We start from the raw sequence: 23,639 nt of genomic DNA, 5'->3' as shown, positions 1-23,639 counted from the left end.
ACTAATAAATTAAACTGCAAGGGGCCGAACAGGGAAGACAGATGAACTCAGGGCATGGTCAGGAACATGGGACTGGGATATCATAGCAATCACAGAAACATGGTTCAGGGATGGGCAGGATGTTCCAGGATACAAATGCTACAGGAAGGATAGAAAGGGAGGCAAGAGAGGAGGGGGAGTGGCATTTTTGATAAGGGACAGCATTACAGCTGTGCTAATGGAGGACATTCCTGGAAATACATCCAGGGAAGTTATTTGGGTGGAACTGAGAAATAAGAAAGGGATGATCACCTTATTGGGATTGTATTATAAATACCCTAACAGTCAGAGGGAAATTGAGAAACAAACTTGTAAGGAGATCTCAGCTATCTGTAAGAATAATAGGGTGGTTATGGTAGGGGATTTTAACTTTCCAAACATCGACTGGCACTGCCATAGTGATTAAGGGTTTAGATGGAGAGGAATTTGTTAAGTGTGTACAAGAAAATTTTCTGATTCAGTATGTGGATGTACCTATGAGAGAAGGTGCAAAACTTGACCTACTCTTAGGAAATAAGGCAGGGCAGGTGACTGAGGTGTTGGTAGGCGAGCACTTTGGGGCCAGTGACCATAATTCTATTAGATTTAAAATAGTGATGGAAAAGGATAGACCAGATCTAAAAATTAAAGTTCTAAATTGGAGAAAGGCCAATTATGACGGTATTAGGCAACAACTTTCAAAAGCTGACTGGGGGCAGATGATCACAGGTAAAGGGACGGCTGGAAAATGGTAAGCCTTCTGAAATGAGGTAACAAGAATCCAGAGAAAGTATATTCCTGTCAGGGTGAAAGGGAAGGCTGGTAGGTATAGGGAATGCTGGATGACTAAAGAAATTGAGGGTTTGGTTAAGAAAAAGAAGGAAGCATATGTAAGGTATAGACAGGATAGATCGAGTGAATCCTTAGAGGAGTATAAAGGCAGTAGGAGTATACTTAAGAGGGAAATTAGGAGGGCCAAAAGGGGACATGAGATAGCTTTGGCAAATAGAATTAAGGAGAATCCAAAGGGTTTTTACAAGTACCTTAAGGATGAAATGGTAACTAGGGAGAGAATAGGGCCCCTTAAAGATCAGCAAGGTGGCCTTGGTGTGGAGCTGCAGAAAATGGGGGAGATACTAAATGAGTATTTTGCATCAGTATTGACTATGGAAAAGGATATGGAAGATATAGACTGTAGAGGAATAGATGGTGACAACCTTGCAAAATGTCCATATTACAGAGGAGGAAGTGCTGGATGTCTTGAAATGCATAAAGGTGGATAAATCCCCAGGACCTGATTAGGTGTACCCTAGAACTCTGTGGGAAGCTATGGAAGTGATTGCTGGGTCTCTTAGTGAGATATTTGTATCATCGATAGTCACAGGTGAGGTGCCGGAAGACTGGAAGTTGGCTAACATGGTGCCACTGTTTAATAAAGGTGGTAAGGACAAGCCAGGGAACTATAGACCAGTGAGCCTGACATTGGTGGTGGGCAAGTTGTTGGAGGGAATCCTGAGGGACAGGATGTACATGTATTAGGAATGGCACAGACCTATTAGGGATAGTCAACATGGCTTTGTGCATGGGAAATCATGTCTCACAAATGTGATTAGGTTTTTTGAATAAGTAACAAAGAGGATTGATGAGGGCAGAGCAGTAAATGTGATTTATATGGACTTCAGTAAAGCATTCGACAAGGGTCCCCATGGGAGACTGATTAGCAAGATTAGATCTCATGGAATACAGGGAGAACTAGCCATTTGGATACAGAACTGGCTCAAAGGTAGAAGATAGAGGGTGGTGGTGAAGGGTTGTTTTTCAGACTGGAGGCCTGTGACCAATGAAATGCCACAAGCATTGGTGCTGGGTCCACTACTTTTTGTCATTTACATAAATGATTTGGATGTGAGCATAAGAGATACAGTTAGTAAGTTTGCAGATGACACCAAAATTGGAGGTGTAGTGGACAGCGAAGAAGGTTACCTCAGATTACAACAAGATCTTGACCAGATGGGCTAATGGGCTGAGAAGTGGCAGGTGGAGTTTATTTCAGATAAACGCGAGGTGTTGCATTTTGGGGAAGCAAATCTTAGCAGGACTTATACACTTAATGGTAAGGTCCTAGGGAGTGTTGCTGAACAAAGAGGCCTTGGAGTGCAGGTAGAAAGGATAGTGATGAAGGCATTTGGTATGCTTTCCTTTATCGGTCAGAATATTGAGTACAGGATTTGGGAAGTCATGTTGCGGCTGTACAGGACATTGGTTAGGCCACTGTTGGAATATTGCGTGCAATTCTGGTCTCCTTCCTATTGCAAAGATGTTGTGAAATTTGAAAGGGTTCAGAAAAGATTTACAAGGATGTTGCCAGAGTTGGAGGATCTGAGCTGTGCTGTTTTCCCTGAAGCGCGGAGGCTGAAGGGTGACCTTATAGAGGTTTATAGAATTATGAGGAGCATGGACAGGATAAATAGACAAAGTCTTTTCACTGGGGTGGGGGAGTCCAGAACTAGAGGGCATAGGTTTAGAGTGAGAGGGAAAAGATATAAAAGAGACCTAAGGGGCAACGTTTTCATACAAAGGGTGGTACATGTATGTAATAAGCTGCCAGAGGAAGTGGTGGAGGCTGGTACAATTGCAACATTTAAAAGGCATCTGGATGGGTATATGAATAGGAAGGGTTTGGAGGGATAAATGCCGGGTGCTGTCAGGTGGGACTAGATTGGGTAGGGATATCTGGTTGGCATGGACGGGTTGGACCGAAGGGTCTGTTTCCATGCAGTTTTCATGACACTATGTCCTCCTATGTCCTTTCCTTGACTAAAATTTTTGTGAGGTCTTCACTCCCATGAGAAACTCCCCTCACTTGACGATGTTCCCACTGTTGAACGAGGCTCCTTTGTCCTCATTAAAAATTGGACATGCCGCAACCACCAACCTCGATGGGAAGGACCCTTCCAGGTCCTTCTTACAACCCCAAATGCTGTTAAGGTCGCCAGGCGCTCTGCCTGGGTTCACCTCTATCATTGCAAGGTGGTGGAGATGGAGATGGAGATGGAGATGATGGGAAACTGAGACGGGAACTGGAATCAAACCAGACTACTAAGATATAGCTGCATATTTCAAATAGTAATTCTTCTTCTGTTTTAGAGATCCCAATCCTTGCTCCAGAAATGACCATTATGATGAAGATCAAACTGACCCTGCTATATGGACTCGTCATTGCCAACACTGGTGCGCAAGGAGGAACTCTTTACCCATGTGATCCTGAGCAACCAGAGACTGTGTACCATTTATGCCAGAAAGATATCCCTTTGTGCCGAGAGACTGATTTCTTCGATGCATAAACCATTGCAATGGTTAACTGCATCAAGAGGATCAGACAGTTCAGTTACAGAACAAGTCGAAATAGTCTTTACCTTGTCAGCATGTTGTGTGCCAGTTTGATTTCAATTGTGCTATGGGCGGTCCTGGTAAGCCTATTCAAATAGGTCTAAATCTGCACATCGTAAAAGATAAAAGATGGAAATGTTATTACTTATCCCCACCTGCTAGTTGCTTATGGATTTCCTTTAATAATTCCAGGGTAGCCTATCCAAATTGTTACAATGGTAAAGGATGGGAGTGCACTTATGTGAATGTGACTATTCCATGCACTATAATCAAATTTACCAACTGCTAATGCTCCCCTTTGTGGTCTCGCATCTCATGTGAATGCCTATTGGAGGAGTGTGTCTCTGTTATCGCTGGTATTCAGGCCCTTTATGGAATGAGCAATGGCACCCATCCCCACTAAGAGACCCCTAATGGGACCTCCATTTTCCCAGTTGTGGGATGGAAGGAACCATTCTGAGACAATAACCACATCTCTTACCAAGAGACCCACCTCTTTTTATTGAGCAGTTTTCACCCTAAGCACTCAGGACAACCACACTTTGTAGTCATGGACTATGTATATGTTGGGGAAAGTCACAAAGACAGATCTGCTTCTTATTGGGAAGATCCCTTCATCATCTATATTAAACATGGTTATTATGTCTTCAGCCGAGACAAAGCAACCAACTTCCTTGTCCTTGATGAAATAAGTACTCCCCGTGCTGTAGCTGTAGGCACACAGATTTCCTGACTACTGTTCACCGTCAAATTACCTGGGAATGGGATTGGCGTTTCCCTGTTAAACGTTCAGTCTCACCTGAAATCTGCACACAATGGAGGGATGCTAAGGCTTTTGGCACCACTAATGCTCAGTCTATGGGGTATGCATCTCTTATACTTTTTCCTTAGGAGGATCTGCAGGAATTATTAGCCATCAAAACCGAAATGATCTCATTTGCGGTCTCAGCCTCTTGGGCAATGAGACGGCCTCAGCCTTAGCAGGAGTTAAGGACATGCTTTTAGAATTACGCTTAGTTTCCCAACAAAACCGGTACCCTCTCGACTACCTACTTGCAAAAGAGGGTAGGGTTTGCTCCATAGTTAAAGGCAAATGCAGAGTGGGGGTTACTGACCTCATTGAGAATATTACCAGGCATGTAGATAACATTCGCGCCTTCATCAGACAAATGACAGAAGGCGCGGGATGGGGAGATAGGGGCTTTGGTTCATGGTACAACTGGTTGATTAATCTGGCCATGTATATTGGTATTGTTTTAGTTTGTCTCTTTGCTGGTATTGCTATTGTTAAATGTATTATTGCTAAGCTAATAGCTTCTGTTGACAGCATTGGCTCCCCCCAGAAAATGCTTTTTCTCCATCCGAATGAAGATGAGGAGGTGGATTTGCCTATCCCTACTTCCTCCCTGTAAAAGAAGGAAGTATGGCAGTCTCTGGCATCCATTTCATTGGACTGATCTAATCTATGCCCTCCCATCCTATGGGAGATGAGGATCTGAAATCTGTATACAGGCTGTAGTCAGAAACAACCATTTAATACATGCTCTAACATAGGTAGCAATAAAATGGAGTCTTAATGCAAATAACATAACAAAATGGCTTCAAGGCTGCAAATTGATAATTCTGTTTAAAGCTGCTAAAAGCTGCATTCCTGGACTAACCATAGTGTGCCTCAACGAAGATTAACAGACAATGCTTCCCTCATAGCATAGAAATAACTAGACTAGATAAGACATTACTAGCCACCCTAACTGACCTTGCAAGTGCAGGTGCAAAGAATAGTCTCGTGAGGTGGGGTGCTTGAATGTGGAAAATAAACTTGGTTCCCAGGAAATATCATCGGGCTACATTTCTGTCAATAAAGTCATTTTATTAAAATTGATTGGTAATTGTCTGAATGTGTTCTGGAATGATACCCTGTACTTCTCACAAAAAATTTATAAAAATGTCTTTGTCTTAAGCAATGCACGTGATTTCTCCCAGGGACACAGATGTGTTAAGCCTCTGTGTTGCTGGACAACCTGTGTCTGGCCATAATTAAAAGTGTGAAATCTTATAGAACCAGACCGAATTGCTAGTGTTTATTGACTGATCGCAGACCTGAGAGACCCCTCCCGTGAGTTGAGATCTTCAGAGTGGGCTAGGTTAGTGAACTATCTGTCTCAGGAGCAAAGAACCCAGTTGAAAGGTTTGTTACAGCAGTATGACGACATATGCTGGAATAAGATGGGAGGACTAATGCTATTCTGCATGTGGTAGAAGTAGAGAATGCTGTTCCGATAAAACAACACCCCTACAGGCTTAATCCTTTCATGGCCACACGGGTCCAGAAGGAAGTGGATGCGATGCTCATTGAAGATATCATCAGCAATGAGCCGAGTTAGAGCAAGTGGAGTTTGCCGATCGTGTTAGTTCCCAAACCTGACGAAACTCAATGATTTTGTGTGGACTATCAGAAGGTCAATGCAGGAACAAAATTGGACTCATACTCAATACCAAGATTGGAGGACTGTGTAGAGAAAGTTGGACAAGTAATTACATCACAAAGTTGGACTTACTGCTTGGTTATTGGCAGGTACCTTTATCAGAGAAAACAAAAGAAGTTTCTATGTTTGTAACCCCAAATGAGCGATATCATTTCAAAGTGATGCCTTTTGGAATGAAGAATGCACCATCCACTTTTCAAAGACTCATGAACAGTGTTATGGCTGGGTTAACAAACTGTGCAGTTTATCTGGATGATGTAGTGATCTTTAGTAAGTCATGGAAAGATCACATGGTATAGTTGGCAGAGCTCTTTGAATGATGAAGAGAAACAAAACTGGTATCAAACATAAAGAAAACAGAATTCGCAAATTCAGAGTTGACGTTCTTGGGACGTAACATCAGTCATGGAAGGTTGACCCAAAGGAACGCAAAGACGAACGCCATTGAGGAATTTACATGACCAAACTTGAAGAAAGAGGTGCTTTGATTTTTGGGACTAAGCAGACTCTACTGGAAGTTTGTTCCAAACGTCAACAGCGTAGTGGCACCACTAACAAATTTTTAGATTTAGATTACCTACAGTGTGGAAACAGGCCCTTCGGCCCAACAAGTCCACATTGACCCTCCGAAGAGTAACCCACCCAATCCCACTTCCCTTTAACTAATGCACCTAACACTATGGGCAATTTAGCATGGCCAATTCAACTGACCTGCACATCTTTGGACTGTGGAAGGAAACCCACACAGAGACAGGGAGAACCTACAAACTCCACAAAGACAGTTGCCCGAGGTTGGAATCGAACCTGGGACCCTTGTGCTGTGAGGCAGCAGTGCTAACCACCGCGCCACCCACTTACTGAAGAAGAACAAAATTTCGGTGGACTGAACAATGCCAGGTGGCATTGGACAATTTAAAAGCAGTATTAATTATCGCACCAGTTTTAGCTACACTAATTTTTTTGAAACCCTTCAAAGTTGCAATTGATGTTCGTGATACAGGAGTTGGAGTTCTACTGCTATAGGAAGATGATGATGGAATTTAACAGCCAATTGGTTACTTTTCAAAGAAACTTAAGACCCACCAGAGAAAATACTCTACGATTGAAAAAGAAGTATTGAGTTTGGTACTGGCCTTACAACATTTTAATTTTATGTGACAAACAACATATCAGAGGCAGTTGTGTACACGGATCAATCCTCTTCCATTCTACAGCTACATTGGCACCACCCCCCACCTTTTCCTCCGCTACATCGATGACTGTATCGGCGCTACCTCGTGCTCCCATGAGGAGGTTGTACAGTTCATGCACTTTACTAACACCTTCCACTCCAACCTCAAATTTATCTGGACCATCTCAGACTCCTCCCTCCCCTTCCGAGACCTCTCCATTTCTATCTCGGGCGGCTGACTCAACACGAACATTTATATAAACTGACTGACTCCCACAGCTACCTAGGTTACACCTCCTCCCACCCTGCCCTCTGTAAAAATGCCATCCCATATTCCCAACTCCTTCGCCTCTGCCGCATCTGCTCCCAGGAGGACCAATTCCAATACCGAACAACCCAGATGGCCTCCTTCTTCAAAGACCGCAATTTCTCCTCAGACGTGGTTGACGATGCTCTCCACTGCATCTCCTCCACTTCCCTTTCCTCTGCCCTTGAACCCCGCCCCTCCAATCGCCACCAGGACAGAACCCCACTGGTCCTCACCTACCACCCCACCAACCTCCAGATACATCGTATCATCCTTCGTCATTTCCGCCATCTCTAAACAGATCCCACAACCAAGGATATATTTCCCACCCCTCCCCTATCAGTGTTCCGGAAAGACCACTCCCTCAGGATCTCCCTCGTCAGGTCCACACCCCTCACCAACCCAACCTCCACTCCCGGCACCTTCCCCTGCAACCGTAAGAAATGCAAAATATGCGCCCACACCCCCCCCCCTCACTTCCCTCCAAGGCCCCAAGGGATCCTTCCATATCCGTCACAAATTCACTTGCACCTCCACATACATCATTTCCTGCATCCGCTGCACCTAACGTGGCCTCCTCTACATTGGGGAGACAGGCCGCCTACTTGCGGAACGTTTCAGAGAACACCTCTGGGATACCTGCACCAACTAACCCAACCGCCCGTGCCTGAACACAGTAACTCCCCCTCCCACTCTGCCTAGGACATGCAGGTCCTTGGCCTCCTCCATCGCCAGACCATGGCAACACGACGCTTGGAGGAAGAGCGACTCCAACCACAAGGGATGAATGCAGATTTCTCCAGCTTCCTCATTTCCCCTCCCCCCACCTTATCTTAGTCCCAACCCTCGGACTCAGCACCGCCTTCTTGACCTGCAATCTTCTTCCTGACCTCTCCGCCCCCATCCCCTCTCCGGCCTATCACCCTCACCTTAACCTCCTTCCACCTATCGCATTCCCAACACCCCTCCCCCAAGTCCCTCCTCCCTACCTTTTATCTTAGCCTGCTTGGCACACCTTCCTCATTCCTAAAGAAGGGCTTATGCCCGAAACGTTGATTCTCCTGCTCCTTGGATTCTGCCTGACCTGCTGCACTTTTCCAGCAACACATTTTTCAGCTCTGAACTCCAGCATCTGCAGTCCTCACTTTCTCAATCCTCTTACATTCTTGGAATGATTTAAAGACAAGAATATGAGACTATTTTGTTGGAGTCTTACATTACAGACTTTTAATTTACAAATTATACATGTTGTGAGTTGATAGATTGTGATAGCAGATGCGATATTGCGGATTTAATGGATAAAGTAAAAATAAGATTGAACAGAGTCCAATGTTATATATATGTGTGCAGAAATTAATATGAACTTAGATTAATGTTCTATATATTTCATTGTAATGGGGTTAAGAATTAGAAAAAAATAAGCCTTTTTTCATTATGATGGTTTCTTTTTCTTAAGGGGAGAGGTGTTATAAAGTTGAAGGAGAGTACTGTACTTTTAAGAGAGAGTGAAAGTTGTTTTGCACTGAGAGCTTGCTGGCACCTGTCATGTGACTGACTAGCAGTTTCAGAGTGTACTGGAAAATTGAAAATATGCAACATTTGTCTCTAAAAGAAATACCTGAGTTTTGGTTGCTGTTTTGACAACCATTCGAATTGAACCAATCAGTTTAAGTTAGGCTCCAGGATACAAAAACCAATCGATTTTCAATTTATTGTTTTGCCAACATAAACCAATGAGACAATCCAATGCTGGGGGTATAAAGAAGCAGACATTTTGACAGTTAGACAGTGAGATCAACTGCCAGTGACAGAGTAAATGCCAACAAAACACTCTCTATTAAAGGTACCTTTTTCATATGAAACATCTTTGCAGCAAAAGACTAAAGGTGACCCAGGGAAATCAGCCAGAGGGAGACAGACACCGACAACACCCGCTATGTGGTTTTAAAATTAAGTTGATGTAATTTTAATATGGGCTTTTATTGGAACAGTATATTATTGTAGAGTTGGAGGCAGATAACAAACATTTAAGGGAAAGGAGGCTTAGAGTTGTAAATTGTTTTTGTTTAATGTTCATTTTTAGAGTTAAAGAATAACTTATATTTTTCTTTAAACAAGGGAAGTTGGGAGTTCTTTGTCACTCATACTTTAACAGATTGCTGGGCGAGGTGAGCTTTTCTGGATGTTTGGTTTAATTAGAAAGGTTCAATGCCATTTTGTAACAAATACTTTATAACATTTAGTAGTTTAGTATTTGGTGTTTTATATTCAATCTTCAATGCTAATTATATTATTAACATTGTAATCGTGGTGTGTAATAGCAACAAATGGAACATCAAATATGTAACTCAGACAACTAACCAGAACGGCTTTTATCTCTATGTCCAAAATCATGGTGAGTATTCCTGCTTGGTGAATTGGTCCTTTTAGCCCTTCCAGGTGTGACACTTAGCCCCTGTCCTGTGCATAACATCAGTGGTTCGCTACTAGAGGTTTTCAAAATATTGATGAGCGACATAAAGCCTCCGACATGGCACTCCCATGAGTGTTCTAACATGGTACGACAGTTTAATGAAGGTGGTTAAGAAGGCATATTGAAACCTTTCTTTTGTTAATCAAAGTATATGTTCTAAATGTATAGTTAGACCAACACCTGAGTATTGTGTGCAACTCTGATCACAGCATAATGGAAAGGATGAAACTGAATTAGAGAGGGAACCGAGGAGATTTACAAGGATGTTGTCAGCTCTGGAAAAGTGCAAACATGAGGACTGGTTGGATAGACTGCGGTTGTTCTATTTGGAAAACAGAAGACTGAAGGAAGATTTGAGTGAGATATACAAAATTGTGAAGGGTCTAGACTGAATGGTTGCAAAGGGCCAATTTACTCGCCCTCCAATTGCTTTTCCAGCCAAACCTTCCACCCAGAAGATGGTTAAAATGCCCCCTAAAAATAATTGTGGATAGCTAATAAGGACTAAAAGCAAAACAGAAAATTGGAAACTTAACCAGTGAAACAACAATACGGCATTAAGAGAAAACAGAAATTGCTGAAGAAACATAGCAGGTCTACCAGGAGCTGTGCAGAGAAAGCAGCATTAATGTTACAGCTCCAGCAATCCTTCTTCAGAACTGATGTAGCTAGGAAAAGATGGTTTTATATATACAGGATAGTGGTTGGAAGTATTATAGAATCCTTATAGTGGGGAAAGAGGCCATTCAGCTCATGGAATCTGTACTGTCTCTCCAAAAAGCATCACTCCCAGATCCCACTCCCCTAAGCTATCCCCACTTACCACAGCACATCCTTAGACACTGGCAATTTAGCATGGCCAATCCACCTAACCTGCACTTTTTTGGACTGTAGGAAGAAATCTATACAGCTTATGGAGAGAATGTCCAAACTTCAAACAGTGACCCAAGGCTGGAATCAAATTAGGGTCCCTAGAATTATGAGGCAGCAATGCTAACCACCGAGCCAGAGATGGAACCCAGGGAGAAGAACAATAATTATGAAGATAAAGGGATGGATATGTGGTGAACTGAGGAGAAAGAAAAGCTGATAATAGGTACCATAAGTAGGTCTAAATCAGTTGGAAGTGACGAAAGTAGCCCATGTGATGACAGGGCCTGGGATGTGCAGATGGGTTAAGAAGACAGAACAAAGTGTTCAAGCCCTAAAATTGCTGAACTCGATATTGAGTCCTCAGGTTGCAGAATCACCAAAGAGAAATTGAGGTGCTGTTCTTTCAACATGTGCTGAGCCTCATTGGAGTACTACAGGAGGCATGAGACAGAAATTTTGGCCTGGGAGCACAGTGGTGTGTTGAAGTAGCAGGCAACTGGAATTCTGAGGTCATTTTTGAGGATAGAACATAGATGTTCCACAAAGTGGTCATCCAGTAAGTATCTTTTCTCTCCAATGTAAAGGAGATCACACTACAAGCAGCAAATACAGATTAGATTGAGTCAAGTGCAAATAAGTCGCTGCTTCACCTGGAAGGCATGTCTGGGGCTTTGGATAATGAGGAGGAAATGAATAGGCAGGTGTAACACTTTCTGGAATTGCAAGGGAAGCTGGTGTGGAGATGTTGGGAGCAGAGGAGGAGTGAACCAGCAGGTCTCTGAAGAAATGGTCTCTGCAGAATGCTGTCAAAAAATGCGGCGCAGAAAAAGCACAGCCGGTCAGGCAGCATCTGAGGAGCAGGAGACTCGACATCTTGAGTTTAAACTCTTCATCGGGAATTGGGGGGTGGGGGCAAGGGGGCTTAGAGATAAATGGGAGCGGGATAGGGCTGGGGGGGAAGGTAGCTAGGAATGCGATTGGTAGATGAAGGTGGGGGTGATGGTGATGGTGATATGTTGGAGAGGTGTGTGGAGCGGATGGGTGGGAAGGAAGATGGACAGATAGGACAGTTCAAGAGGGCGGTGCCGAGTTGGAGTGTTAGATCTGGGATAAGGTGGAGGAAAGGGAGATGAGAAAACTGGTGAAATCAACATTGATCCCGTGTGGTTGGAGGGTCCCAAGTTGGAAGATGAGGTGTTCTTCCTCCAGGCGTCGGGTAGCTAGGATGTGGCAGTGAAAGAAGCCCAGGACTTGCATGTCCTTAGTGGATTGGGAGGGGAGTTGAAGTGTTTGGCCACAGGGCAACGGGGTTGATTAGTGTGTATGTCCCAGGGATGTGGTCCGAAATGTTTCGCAAGTTGGCGTCCTGTCTCCCCAATGTAGAGGAGACCACATTGAGACCAATGAATACAATAGATGAGGTGTTTGGAGGTGCAAGAAAATCTCTGCCAGATGTGAAAGGATTCTTTGGGGCCTTGGATGGAAGTGAGGGGTGACGTGTGGGCGCAGGTTTTACACCACTTGTAGTGGCAAGGGAAGTGGTGGGAGTGGAGGGTGGGTTGGTGGGGGGGGGGGGGGTGCATGGACTGAACAAGGGAATTGTGGAGGGAATGGTCTCTGCAGAATGCTGAAAGAGGTAGAAACGGAAATATGTCTCTGGAGGTGGGGTCTGACTGGGTGGAAATGGCATGATGCATCGTATCTGGAGATTGGGCGGGGGGGTGGGGAGTTCTGTCCTAGTTGCAGTTGGAGGTGTGGGGTTCAAGGGCAAAGATGCCCTGCTTAGGGGCAGCACAGTGGCTCAGTGGTTAGCACTGCTGCCTCACAGTGCCATAGACCCAGATTCAATTCCAGCCTAGGGCGACTGTCTGTGTGGAGTTTGCACATTCTCCCTGTATCTGCATGAGTTTCCTCCAGGTGCTCTGGTTTCCTCCCACAATCCAAACTTGAAAGTGTTCAGAAAAGATTTACAAGGATGTTGCCAGGGTTGGAGGATTTGAGCTATAGTGTGAGGCTGAACAGGTTGGGGCTGTTTTCCCTAGAGCGTCAGAGGCTGAGGGGTGACCTTATAGAGGTTTACAAAATTATGAGGGACATGGATAGAATAAATAGACAGTCTTTTCCCTGGGGTCGGTGAGCCCAGAACTAGAGAGCATAGGTTCAGGTTGAGAGGGAAAAGATATAAAAGAGACCTAAGGGGCAACTTTTTCATGCAGAGGGTGGTACGTGTATGGAATGAGCTGCCAGAGTTTGTGGTGGAGGCTGGTACAATTGCAACATTTAAGAGGCATTTGGATGGGTATTTTAATAGAAAGGGTTTGAAGGGATTTGGGCCGGGTGCTGGCAGGTGGGATTAGATTAGGCTGGGATATCTGGTCGGCATGGACAGGTTGGACCGAAGGGTCTGTTTCCATGCTGTACATCTCTATGACTCTATATGCAGGCCAGGTGAATTGGCAATTCCTAACTGCCCATAGTGTTAGGTGCATAAGTTAGCAGGAAATGGGTCTGGGTGGGTTACTCTTCAGCAGGTTGGTATGGACTTATTAGGCTGAAGAGCCTGTTTCCACACTGTAGGGGAATCTAATTTAGGTGCGGGAAGTGGAGTAGATGCACTGGATGGCATTGTTGACCCTGCAGAATGCTGACAGGGGAGGAGGGGAGACATGTGTCAGATGGCTGCTTCCTATTGTAGTTTGCAGAAATGGTGGCTAATGAAAACTTGGATGCAGTTGCTGACAAGGTTGGAAGTAAGGAATGGGGGAACCCCCCCCCCCCCCTTCTGTCCCACAACACTGCTAGGAGATGAGGGCAGAATGCAGGAGATGGGCTGAACACGGCTGAAGACCCTACGCAGTGGTGGGAAATTGTCACTTGATGAAGATGGTAGATGTTTCTAAAGGTCACTTGTTCATCGCCCAAGATGGATTTGATGAGAACAAATGTGGTGGAGAAACTGGATGGAGTCTTCACAGAAAACAGGGAAGAGTCCAGAGACCTGTGGGAGTCTGTGGTGATGGGGAGGCAGCCAACTGGAAATTCTGACAGTGGTGTAAAACATTGAGGAGCTGCACTGCTGTCATTAATGTCACCATGCAGCCTCGATGGAAAGAGTTGGGCAAAAAGGGGTGTGGCAGAAGGGCGGGGCTAGCCATTGCGAGGTGACGTCATGGCGTATATGCAGATGATCGCGCTGGGGCCGATGGGAAGTGTTGTGAAGAGCGCTTGCGCGGCTCCTCCTTCCCCCTTTTCTCCTGAGCTGTGTCCGCCATGGGTCACCAACAGCTTTACTGGTCCCACCCCAGGAAATTCGGCCAGGGCTCCCGCTCATGGTGCGTTCCCCCCCGGCCACGGCCACGGCCACGGCCACGGGAAGCTGTGGGTTTTCATTCTCATCCCCCTCCGTCTGATTAAAGCTCTCGTCTTGTTTGTCTTTCTTTGCAGCCGAGTGTGTGCGAACCGCCACGGCCTGATCCGGAAATACGGCCTCAACATGTGCCGCCAGTGCTTCAGGCAATACGCCAAAGACATCGGCTTCGTCAAGGTAAGGGAGGAGCTCCCTCCGGGGGGCCGGGGGGCTGGGGGCTGGGGGCTGGGGCCGGGGGCTGGGGCTGGGGCCGGGGGGCCGGGGCCGGGGCCCAGCTCCCCCCCCCCCCCCCCCCCCTCCCCAGGCCTCCCCTGGCTCACACGTGTGGCCCCGGGGGCCGCTGCCTTCACTCCCCCAGGGAGGGGAGGTCCCCTGTTTCTGGTGTCCGCCGCACACTGCACCTCCCCATTGAACAGGCCTCTTCTTGAAGCACTCGATCCATGTACTCTGTGTACCTTTTTGGGTGAAGGTGTTCCCCCTTGTCTCTCCTTCCCACCCCCCCCCCCCCCCCGGGGAGCCTCTGGTCGGGGTGGCCGTGCCATGGTTAATCTTGCATTATAATAATTTTTTAAGCAGTACCTGGTTGTGTGTAAATCATGGAAACGTAGTCAGAATTTTTATGTATTAAATGTGACTAAAGTTCTGCGTTCAGTTATGTATCTTGCTGGCTCAGGATGTCTGAAGTTTGCAAGCCTCTTTGATCATGTTTGATTTTATTTAACAGTATAGACCCAGTCGTGTGTCTCCCCAGATTCTTTTGGAGTTGAATATAGTCGTAGAGATGCATTTGTGCATAATATGAAATAGATCACTAACCCTTTTTTATTCTGTGATTCAAAGTGATTTGTCTAAATTTTTGCTGCAATTCTAGTAACTTTTCTATTTGGATTCTGCATTTGATATGTCTTTGCATCATTGATTTGGGTGGGTGATTGACTTTTTTCGTCCTGTTGAAGTTCAACATGGATGCTGAATATTAAAGACTAGGTTGTATTTACATATAATTGTTGGTGTAGGAATTGCTTATGAATTGCAATTCACTACATCTAAATTGTTTTAAAGCCTTTTTAATAAATGTGATGAAACATTTATATAATTGTTTTTTTCTTTTCTAGTTGGACTAAATTACAAAAGGAGCAAGAGTGCATTCTAATACATGGCAAATTGGAAATCTCAACATGTTGAAGGACTTGTACTGCTTTCAGCTCGAAGAAGCTAATTTTTGTGATGCTCCATTTTTGTAAATAAAATTAATTTGCCAGATGTGCTTGCCTATTTGTTCCTGCACTTCAGTTTGAAAGTAAATTTGCTCTTAAGTCTTCACGGTGCGATAATGGATTCTTTCATATGCTGAACTGTGGTGAATGAGGATGGTAACTGCCTTTGAGGACACATACTGGTGAAATTTAGGACAAAAGTGTGAAGTGATATGTTTTAGAGAGAAGAGGAGGTATCGTTTTATTGGAATGTGAGTGAAACTCTAAAATCAGTGGTAATTTTTGTGCAAAGGGGTGCTTCCCTTTTGCCCTTATGCTAGCTATCATAAGCTGCTTGTGCATCTGTACTTTTATTTCTGGGCAGCAAATGTTAGGAAGGATAGTGTAGCCAGATACTTCAGTGATAAATCTGGATTTTCTCTCCTTCTGAGCAGGTTTGAAGAGCCTTGTTAAGACTACACACTACCTGAGTGAATCCACTGATATAAACTGCTGGAGATCTGGGGGAAAACAAATTGTTGGAGGAGCTCAGCAGGTCTGGCAGCATCTGAAAAGATGACTAATGTTTTGAGCCATTGACCCTCTGGATCAGTTAGATGACATATGGAATGCTATGAACTGTTTAGTTCACTTATCAAAAGAAAGCGGTTCTGATGTTAGAGGCAGTCTAGAACATGTCCATTAGGTTGTTCCCACGTACAGCAGGACTGTCTTGTGAGGTTGAAGTTGGGCCTCATGGATTTCAGGGAAATAAGTGGTAACCTTATTGAAGCATTTGAGTTTCTTAGATGCAGGGAGTTACTTGAGTGTGACTAGGCATCCAGTGCATAATCTCAAAATAAAGGGGTTGCCCAGTTATGACAAATATGGAATTCCTTCAGAGGGTAGCGATTCTGGAATTCTTTACTGCAAGGTGTTATGGAGGCATAGAGACTTTAAGTGTATTCAAGCATGCAATAGACTTTTAATCAGTATGACAATCCAGAGAATAGATAGGAAAGTGAAGTTAAGGGTGTTATCTAAAGAATAGTGTGTATTCTGTGCTGAATGGCCTAATATTCCTATGGTTTGTGGAAACCTCTTAAATTCATGAACGTCAAATGTGTGGCTGAGACTCTGCCCTACCGCCAGGCAGATCAGCTGATTAACGAAGGATGTAAATGTATTTGTCCATAATACCTAGTGGGCAGCACGGTGGTACAGTGGTTAGCACTGCTGCCTCACAGCACCAGAGACCCGGGTTCAATTCCCGACTCAGGCGACTGACTGTGTGGAGTTTGCACGTTCTCGCAGTGTCTGCATGGGTTTCCTCCGGGTGCTCCGGTTTCCTCCCACAGTCCAAAGATGTGCAGGCCAGGTGAATTGGCCATACTAAATTGCCTGTAGTGTTAGGTAAAGGGGTAAATGTAGGGGAATGGGTGGGTTGCGCTTCAGCGGGTCGGTGTGGACTTGTTGGGCCAAAGGGCCTGTTTCCACACTGTTAGTAATCTAATCTAGAAGGTTGGAAAGGCAAGATTTTTAATCTGCTGGAGTTCTGCAGAGTGAGATGAGACTATATTAAAGAAGTTCTTGAGTCTTGAAAGGGTAGGTCTGAATGTTTTCTTTTGGGGAAATCTAGAACTAGGGGTCACACATTTAATACAAGTTAGGTGAATTTTCCTGAGGTTTGTCTGTCATCAGGACTCATCAAAGAAACTGCAGCTGCTACATTTTTAGGAAGAGATTGTTTCCTGATGAAGGGATTATGCATTAAATGCTGACTTTCCTGTTCTTTGGATGCTGGCAAAACTATCACAACAATGATCCTTTACCATAACCACCCTATTCTAACAGATAGCTGAGATCTCCTTACATGTTTGTTTCTCAATTCCCCTCTGAATATTAGGTGAGTTTAATTCAAATAAATGTGAGGTGCTGCATTTTTGGAAAGCAAATCTTAGCAGGACTTGCACACTTAATGGTAAGGTCCAAGGGAGTGTTGCTGAACAAAGAGACCTTGGAGTGCAGGTTCATAGCTCCTTGAAGCTCCTTGAGTCGCAGGTAGATAGGATAGTGAAGAAGGCGTTTGGTATGCTTTCTTTTATTGGTCAAAGTATCGAGTACAGGAGTTTGGAGGTCATGTTGCGGCTGTACAGGACATCGGTTAGGCCATTGTTGGAATATTGTGTGCAATTCTGGTCTCCCTCCTATTGGAAAGATGTTGTGAAACTTGAAAGGGTTCAGAAAAGATTGACAAGGATGTTGCCAGGGTTGGAGGATTTGAGCTACAGGGAGAGGCTGAACAGGCTGGGGCTGTTATCCCTGGAGCGTTGGAGGCTGAGGGGTGACCTTATAGAAGTTTACAAAATCATGAGGGGCATGGATCAAGTAAGTAGGCAAAGTTTTTTTTTTCCCCTGAGATGGGTGAGTCCAGAACTAGAGGGCATAGGTTTAGGGTGAGAGGGGAAAGAGATAAGAGACCTAAGGGGCAACTTTTTCATGCAGAGGGTGGTACATGTATGGAATGAGCTGCCAGAGGAAGTGATGGAGGCTGGTACAATTGCAACATTGAGGCATTGGGATGGGTATAGGAATAGGAAGGGTCTGGAGGGATATGGGCACGGTGCTGGCAGGTGGGGCTAGATTGGGTTGGCATGAATGGGTTGGACTGAAGGGTCTGTTTCCATGCTGTACATCTGACTATGAAACAAAAACAGAAGTTGCTGGAACAGCTGAGCAGGTATGGCTCTTGTTCAACTGTTATCTCTCTTTGGGCTCTATCTCCACCTCTCATTTGCTATTTACCCCTTAACCGCACTCTATCTTTTGCATATAAACCAACACTTTCCAAGTTACCATCAGTTCTGAAGAAGTGTCACTGGACCTGAAATGTTAACTCTGATTTCTCTTCACCAATGCTGCCAGACCTGCTGAGCTTTTCCAGTAACTCCTAATTTCTGGTTTACAACTAGTGCTGTTGTTTTGTTTTTGTGATCTTTTGTCACTGGATTGGAAGCATTAACTTTGTTTTCTCTACAGGTATTGCCAGACCTGCTGTGCTTCTCTAGTATTTTTTCTTTGTTTTGGGTTTCCAGTATCTGTATATATTGTTGATAGATTTTTATTATTGAGCAAGATTAGCAAGTAGGTGGTAATGTAGACTTGAGATTACAATCAGATTAGACATGCTGTTGTATCCATGATGTGGAGGAGCTGCTGTAGGATCGGGGTGGACAAAGTTAAAAATCACAACACCAGGTTATAGTCCAACAGGTTTATTTGGAAGCAATAGCTTTCGGAGTGCTACCTCCATCAGGTAGCTGTGGAACAGGATCATAAGACACAGAATTTATAGCAAAAGATTGCAGTGTCATGCAACTGAAATGATTTGTTTTAAATTCTGTCTTGTGATCCTGTCCCACGGCTCCCTGAAGGAGGTAGCATTCCGAAAGTTAGTGGTTCCAAATAATCCTGTTGGAATGTAACCTGGTGTTGTGATTTTTAACTTAATGATTTTGTATAGCAGACTAGGTTTGTGGGGTTGAATTACCCCTCTGCATAATCATCAATGCTGACATGCCAGTGCCGAGTTGAAGGAGTGTTTCTGTGCAGAAGATCTCTGAAGCCTTATTTGCACTTTCATATGGAGTTAGAGAGATGTACAGCATGGAAACAGACCCTTCAGTCCAACCCATCCATGCTGACTAGATATCCCAACCCAATCTGGTCCCACCTGCCAGGCCCATATCCCTTCCCATTCAGATACCCATCCAAATGCCTCTTTAAATGTTGCAATTGTACCAGCCTCCACCACATCCTCTGGCAGCTCATTCCATACACATACCACCCTCTGCATGAAAATGTTGCCCCTTAGGTCTCTTTTATATTTTTCCCCTCTCACCCTAAACCTATGCCCTCCAGTGCTGGACTCCCCAACCCCAGGGAAAAGACGTTGCCTGTTTATCCTATCCGTGCCCCTCATAATTTTGTAAAACTCTAGAAGGTCACCCCTCAGCCTCTCCCTGTTGCTCAGATTCTCCAGCACTGGCAACATCCTTGTAAATCTTTTCTGAACCCTTTCAAGTTTCACAACATCATTCCGATAGGAAGGAGACCAGAATTGCATGCAATATTCCAACAGTGGCCTAACCAATGTCCTCTATCCAAGGCCCTAAAGGAGCCTTCCACATCCATCAAAGTTTTACCTGCACATCCACTAATATAATTTATTGTATCCGTTGCTCCCGATGCGGTCTCCTCTACACTGGGGAGACTGGGCGCCTCCTAGCAGAGCGCTTTAGGGAACATCTCCGAGACACCCGCACCAATCAACCAAACCGCCCCGTGGCCCAACATTTCAATTTCAACTCCCCCTCCCACTCTACCGAGGACATGGAGGTCCTGGGCCTCCTTCACCACCGCTCCCTCACCACCAGACACCTGGAGGAAGAACGCCTCATCTTCTGCCTCGGAACACTTCAACCCCAGGGCATCAATGTGGACTTCAGCAGTTTCCTCATTTCCCCTTCCCCACCTCACCCTAGTTCTAAACTTCCAGCTCAGTAACTGTCCCCATAACTTGTCCAGACTTGTCCTACCTGCCTACCTTCTTTTCCACCTATCCACTCCACCCTCTGCTCCTTGACCTATCACCTTCATCCCCTCCCCCACTCACCCATTGTACTCTATGCTACTTTCTCCCCACCCCTACCCTCCTCTAGCCTATCTCTCAACGCTTCAGGCTCACTGCCTTTATTCCTGATGAAGGGCTTTTGCCTGAAACGTCGATTTCAAAGCTACTTGGATGCTGCCTGAACTGCTGTGCTCTTCTAGCATCACTAATCCAGAATCTGGTTTTCAGCATTTGCAGTCATTGTTTTTACCTTGTTGATTTTAACCAATGTCCTGTACAGCCGCAACATGACCTCCCAACTCCTGTACCCAATACTCTGACCAATAAAGGAAAGCATACCAAACGCCGCCTTCACTATCCTATCTACCTGTGATTCCACTTTCAAGGAGCTATGAACCTGCACTCCAAGGTCTCTTTGTTCAGCAACACTCCGTTGGACCTTATCATTAAGTGTATTAAGTCCTGCTAAGGTTTGCTTTCCCAAAGTGCAGCACCTTGCATTTATCTGAATTAAACTCCATCTGCCACTTCTCAGCCCATTGGCCCATTTGGTCAACCTCCTGTTGTAATCTGAGGTAACCTTCTTCGCTGTCCACTACACCTCCAATTTTGGTGTCATCTGCAAACTTACTAACTGTACCTCTTGCGCTCGCAACCAAATCATTTATGTAAATGACAAAAAGTAGCGGGCCCAGCACCGATCCTTGTGGCACTCCACTGGTCACAGGCTTCCAGTGTGAAAAACAACCCTCCACCACTATCCTCTGTTTTCTACCTTTGAGCCAATTCTGTATCCAAATGGCTAGTTCTCCCTGTATTCCATGAGATCTAATCTTGCTAATCAGTCTCCCATGGGGAACCTTGTCGAATGCCTTACTGAAATCCATATAGATCACATCTACTGCTCTGCCCCCATCAATCTTCTTTGTTACTTCATCAAAAAACTCAATCAAGTTTGTGAGATATGATTTCCCACGCACAAAGCCATGTTGACTATTCCGAATCAGTCCTTGCCTTTCCAAATCCATGTACATCCTGTCCCTCAGGATTCCCTCCAACCACTTTCCCACCACCGAGGTCAGGCTCACTGGTCTATAGTTCCCTGGCTTGTCCTTAACACCCTTCTTAAACAGTGGCACTGCGTTTGCCAACCTCCAGTCTTCTGGCACTTCACCTGTGACTATCGATGATACAAATATCTCAGCAAGAGGCCCAGCAATCACTTCTCTAGCTTCCCACAGAGTTCTCTGTACACCTGATCAGGTCCTGGGGATTTATCCACCTTTAACCGTTTCAAGACATCCAGCACTTCCTCCTCTGTAATCTGGACATTTTGCAAGATGTCACCATCTATTTCCCTGCAGACTATATCTTCCATATCCTTTTCCACAGTAAATACTGAGTTAAAAGCTCCCATTTAAAAGAACAATAGGAGAGTTATTCCTGGTGTTCTGGTCATTATTTATCCTTTAACCCAAAATCAGATTGTTGTCTGTAGGAACTTCCTGTACTTTTTTGTATTTCCAGCACGATAACAAGACTGCAGTTTAAAAACACTTTGGAGTGTCCAATGGTTGTGCGAAGTGCTATGCAAATAACTCCAGAATCTCCTTCAGTCTGATGTTCCTCCAAGATATATGAGCTTCTCCATGCTGGCCTCTAGTACATCCTGATTTTAATTGCTCCACTGTTCATAGCATGCCTTAGGTTGCCTAGGCCCATTGCTCTGGATGTCGCACCTATCCCTGACCCACATGCACACAACAGTTAGCTCATTTTCCTGCTTAAACATTTTTTCATTGACAAAGTTGTTGGGTCATTTCTCTTTCTGGTGCTTGGTGTCATATTTGTTTTATGCTTCTGTAAAGCACCTTGGACATTACATTAGATGTTAAAGAGAACATGCAGTATTGATTATTTAAAGCATTTGACATAAATTTATTTCCTTTGTCTTGACTATTTATTTATTTCAGAGTTATTTAAGTCGATTCTAATGGTTTATACTTTTCAGTATTTTTCCTATTTCTTAGCTCTTAACAGTAAAGGTGAAACTGCTTTATGTGCTGAATTTTACTCACTTGTGGTACCGACTATGACCACTGGATGGGGATGTTCAGCCGCATATTAAATTCTCAACTTCGGCACATTGACATCCAGTGGTTACAATGGTGCATTGCTGAACTATAGATGTGTTTTAGTGATAATGTCGGTGGATAAAATGGGATTTAATCCCACTATAGCAGCTAGTGAAATTTAAATTCAATAAAAATCCAGAATAAAAAAAGTTACACTAACAGTGGCCATGTAAGTACTGTCAACTGTTGAAAAACTCATTGTTAATGTGCTTGAGGGAAAACAATCTTTCATCTTTACCTGGTCTGGACTTCATGTTCTCCAGACCCACGGTCATGGGGGTGACACTCAACTGATGTCGAAGAAATTAGGCATACATTATAAATGCAGCCCAAGTCAAAGATGCCCTAATTGCAAAATTGAATAAATAAAGGTACTGAAGATCGTGACAGTGGATGTGGAATATTCTACTCATCATTTTAAGTGTAATATACCTTTGATTAAACACTTGTGAAGAATTTAACATGAAATAATTAATATAAGTTCGGCTTACTGTGGATATTGAACTGCTTCATCATTAAATGGATTATTGGATCATTGGATGATTATGAATCAAGGGTCAATTTTATGCGTTGTAGAACCCTAATTTGAATGGTGAAGCAAAATGCTTTCACTGTTTATCTAATGTTGACATTCTGAGTAAAGTAGCCATAGAATCTCTACAGTGTGGAAGCAGGCCTTTCAGCCCATCAAGTCCACATCATCTCTCCAAAGAGGATTCCACCCAGACCCAACCTCCTATGCTATCCCTGTAACCCTGCATCATGGTGCAATTTAACATGGTCAATCCACCTACCTTGTAGAAACCCATGCAGACAAGGGGAGAATGTGTAAACTCCTCACACCTAAGTCTCCCAAAGCTAGAATTGAATTACTCTGAAGCAGTAATGCTACCCACTGAGCCACCACACCACCGTCTGTAGCTCAGGAAGAATGGATAAATTGTGAAACAAAATTTAAGCAGAGTCTTTTTCCCAGGGTAGAAAACATAGGTTTAAAGTAAAAGGGGGTAAGTTTAAAGGACACATAAGGGCCAGTGGGTTTCCTCCGGGTACTCCAGTTTCCTCCCATAATCCAAAAAGCTGTGCAGGTCAGGTGAATTGGCCCTGCTAAATTGCCCATAGTGTTAGGTGTATTAGTCAGAGGGAAATGGGTTACTGTTCGGAGGGTCGGTGTGGACTGGTTGGGCAGAGGCCTGTTTCCACACTGTGGGGAATCTAATCTAATCTTAAAGCAAGTGCCTGGAATGCACTGCAATAGCAGAAGATACAACAGCACCGTTAAAGAGGCATCTTGACAGGTACATGAAAAGGCAAAGAATAGAGGGATATGGATCACATGGAAGCAAAAGACTTTTAGTTTAGTTTAGTTTAGAAAAGGCATTGTGTGTCAGGCGCAGGTTTGGTGCGCTGAAGGATCTGTTCCTGTGCTGTACTGTTCTTAGTTCGTGAGTAAGCTTAATTGTACAAGACACAATTGCCTATGCTTGTTTAAGTGTATTGTGACAAAAAACTTTTTATGTGATGATGAACTGATATTAATTGTTGCAACTTGAAGAGATTTATTGCAAATGAAATAAATGGAGCTACATT

At 44.3% G+C, this 23,639-nt stretch overlaps 1 protein-coding gene across 1 annotated transcript; it reads left to right on the top strand.

The window, feature by feature from the left end:
* Positions 1-13,897: 13,897 nt before the first annotated feature.
* On the top strand, positions 13,898-15,348 carry rps29 (ribosomal protein S29). The gene is made up of 3 exons (XM_072568468.1): positions 13,898-14,050; positions 14,163-14,262; positions 15,201-15,348. Exons 1-3 carry the CDS (start codon positions 13,989-13,991, stop codon positions 15,207-15,209), a joined length of 171 nt encoding a protein of 56 aa, XP_072424569.1. The 5' UTR covers positions 13,898-13,988; the 3' UTR covers positions 15,210-15,348.
* Positions 15,349-23,639: the final 8,291 nt, after the last annotated feature.

The sequence above is a fragment of the Chiloscyllium punctatum genome, chromosome 4 (assembly GCF_047496795.1).
Source record: "Chiloscyllium punctatum isolate Juve2018m chromosome 4, sChiPun1.3, whole genome shotgun sequence".
In the NCBI taxonomy this organism is placed as follows: Eukaryota; Metazoa; Chordata; class Chondrichthyes; order Orectolobiformes; family Hemiscylliidae; genus Chiloscyllium; species Chiloscyllium punctatum.
The sequence above is the reverse complement of the archived record's forward strand: the minus strand, read 5'-3'. Positions and strand labels throughout refer to the sequence as shown.

What these genes read in the sequence shown, in the direction of transcription:
- rps29 (XM_072568468.1), top strand. Translation starts at nt 13,989, where the DNA reads ATGGGTCACCAACAGCTTTACTGGTCCCACCCCAGGAAATTCGGCCAG. An exon ending in GGCCAGGGCTCCCGCTCATG is followed by an intron (nt 14,051 to 14,162) that starts GTGCGTTCCCCC and finishes CTTTCTTTGCAG; the next exon opens with CCGAGTGTGTGCGAACCGCC.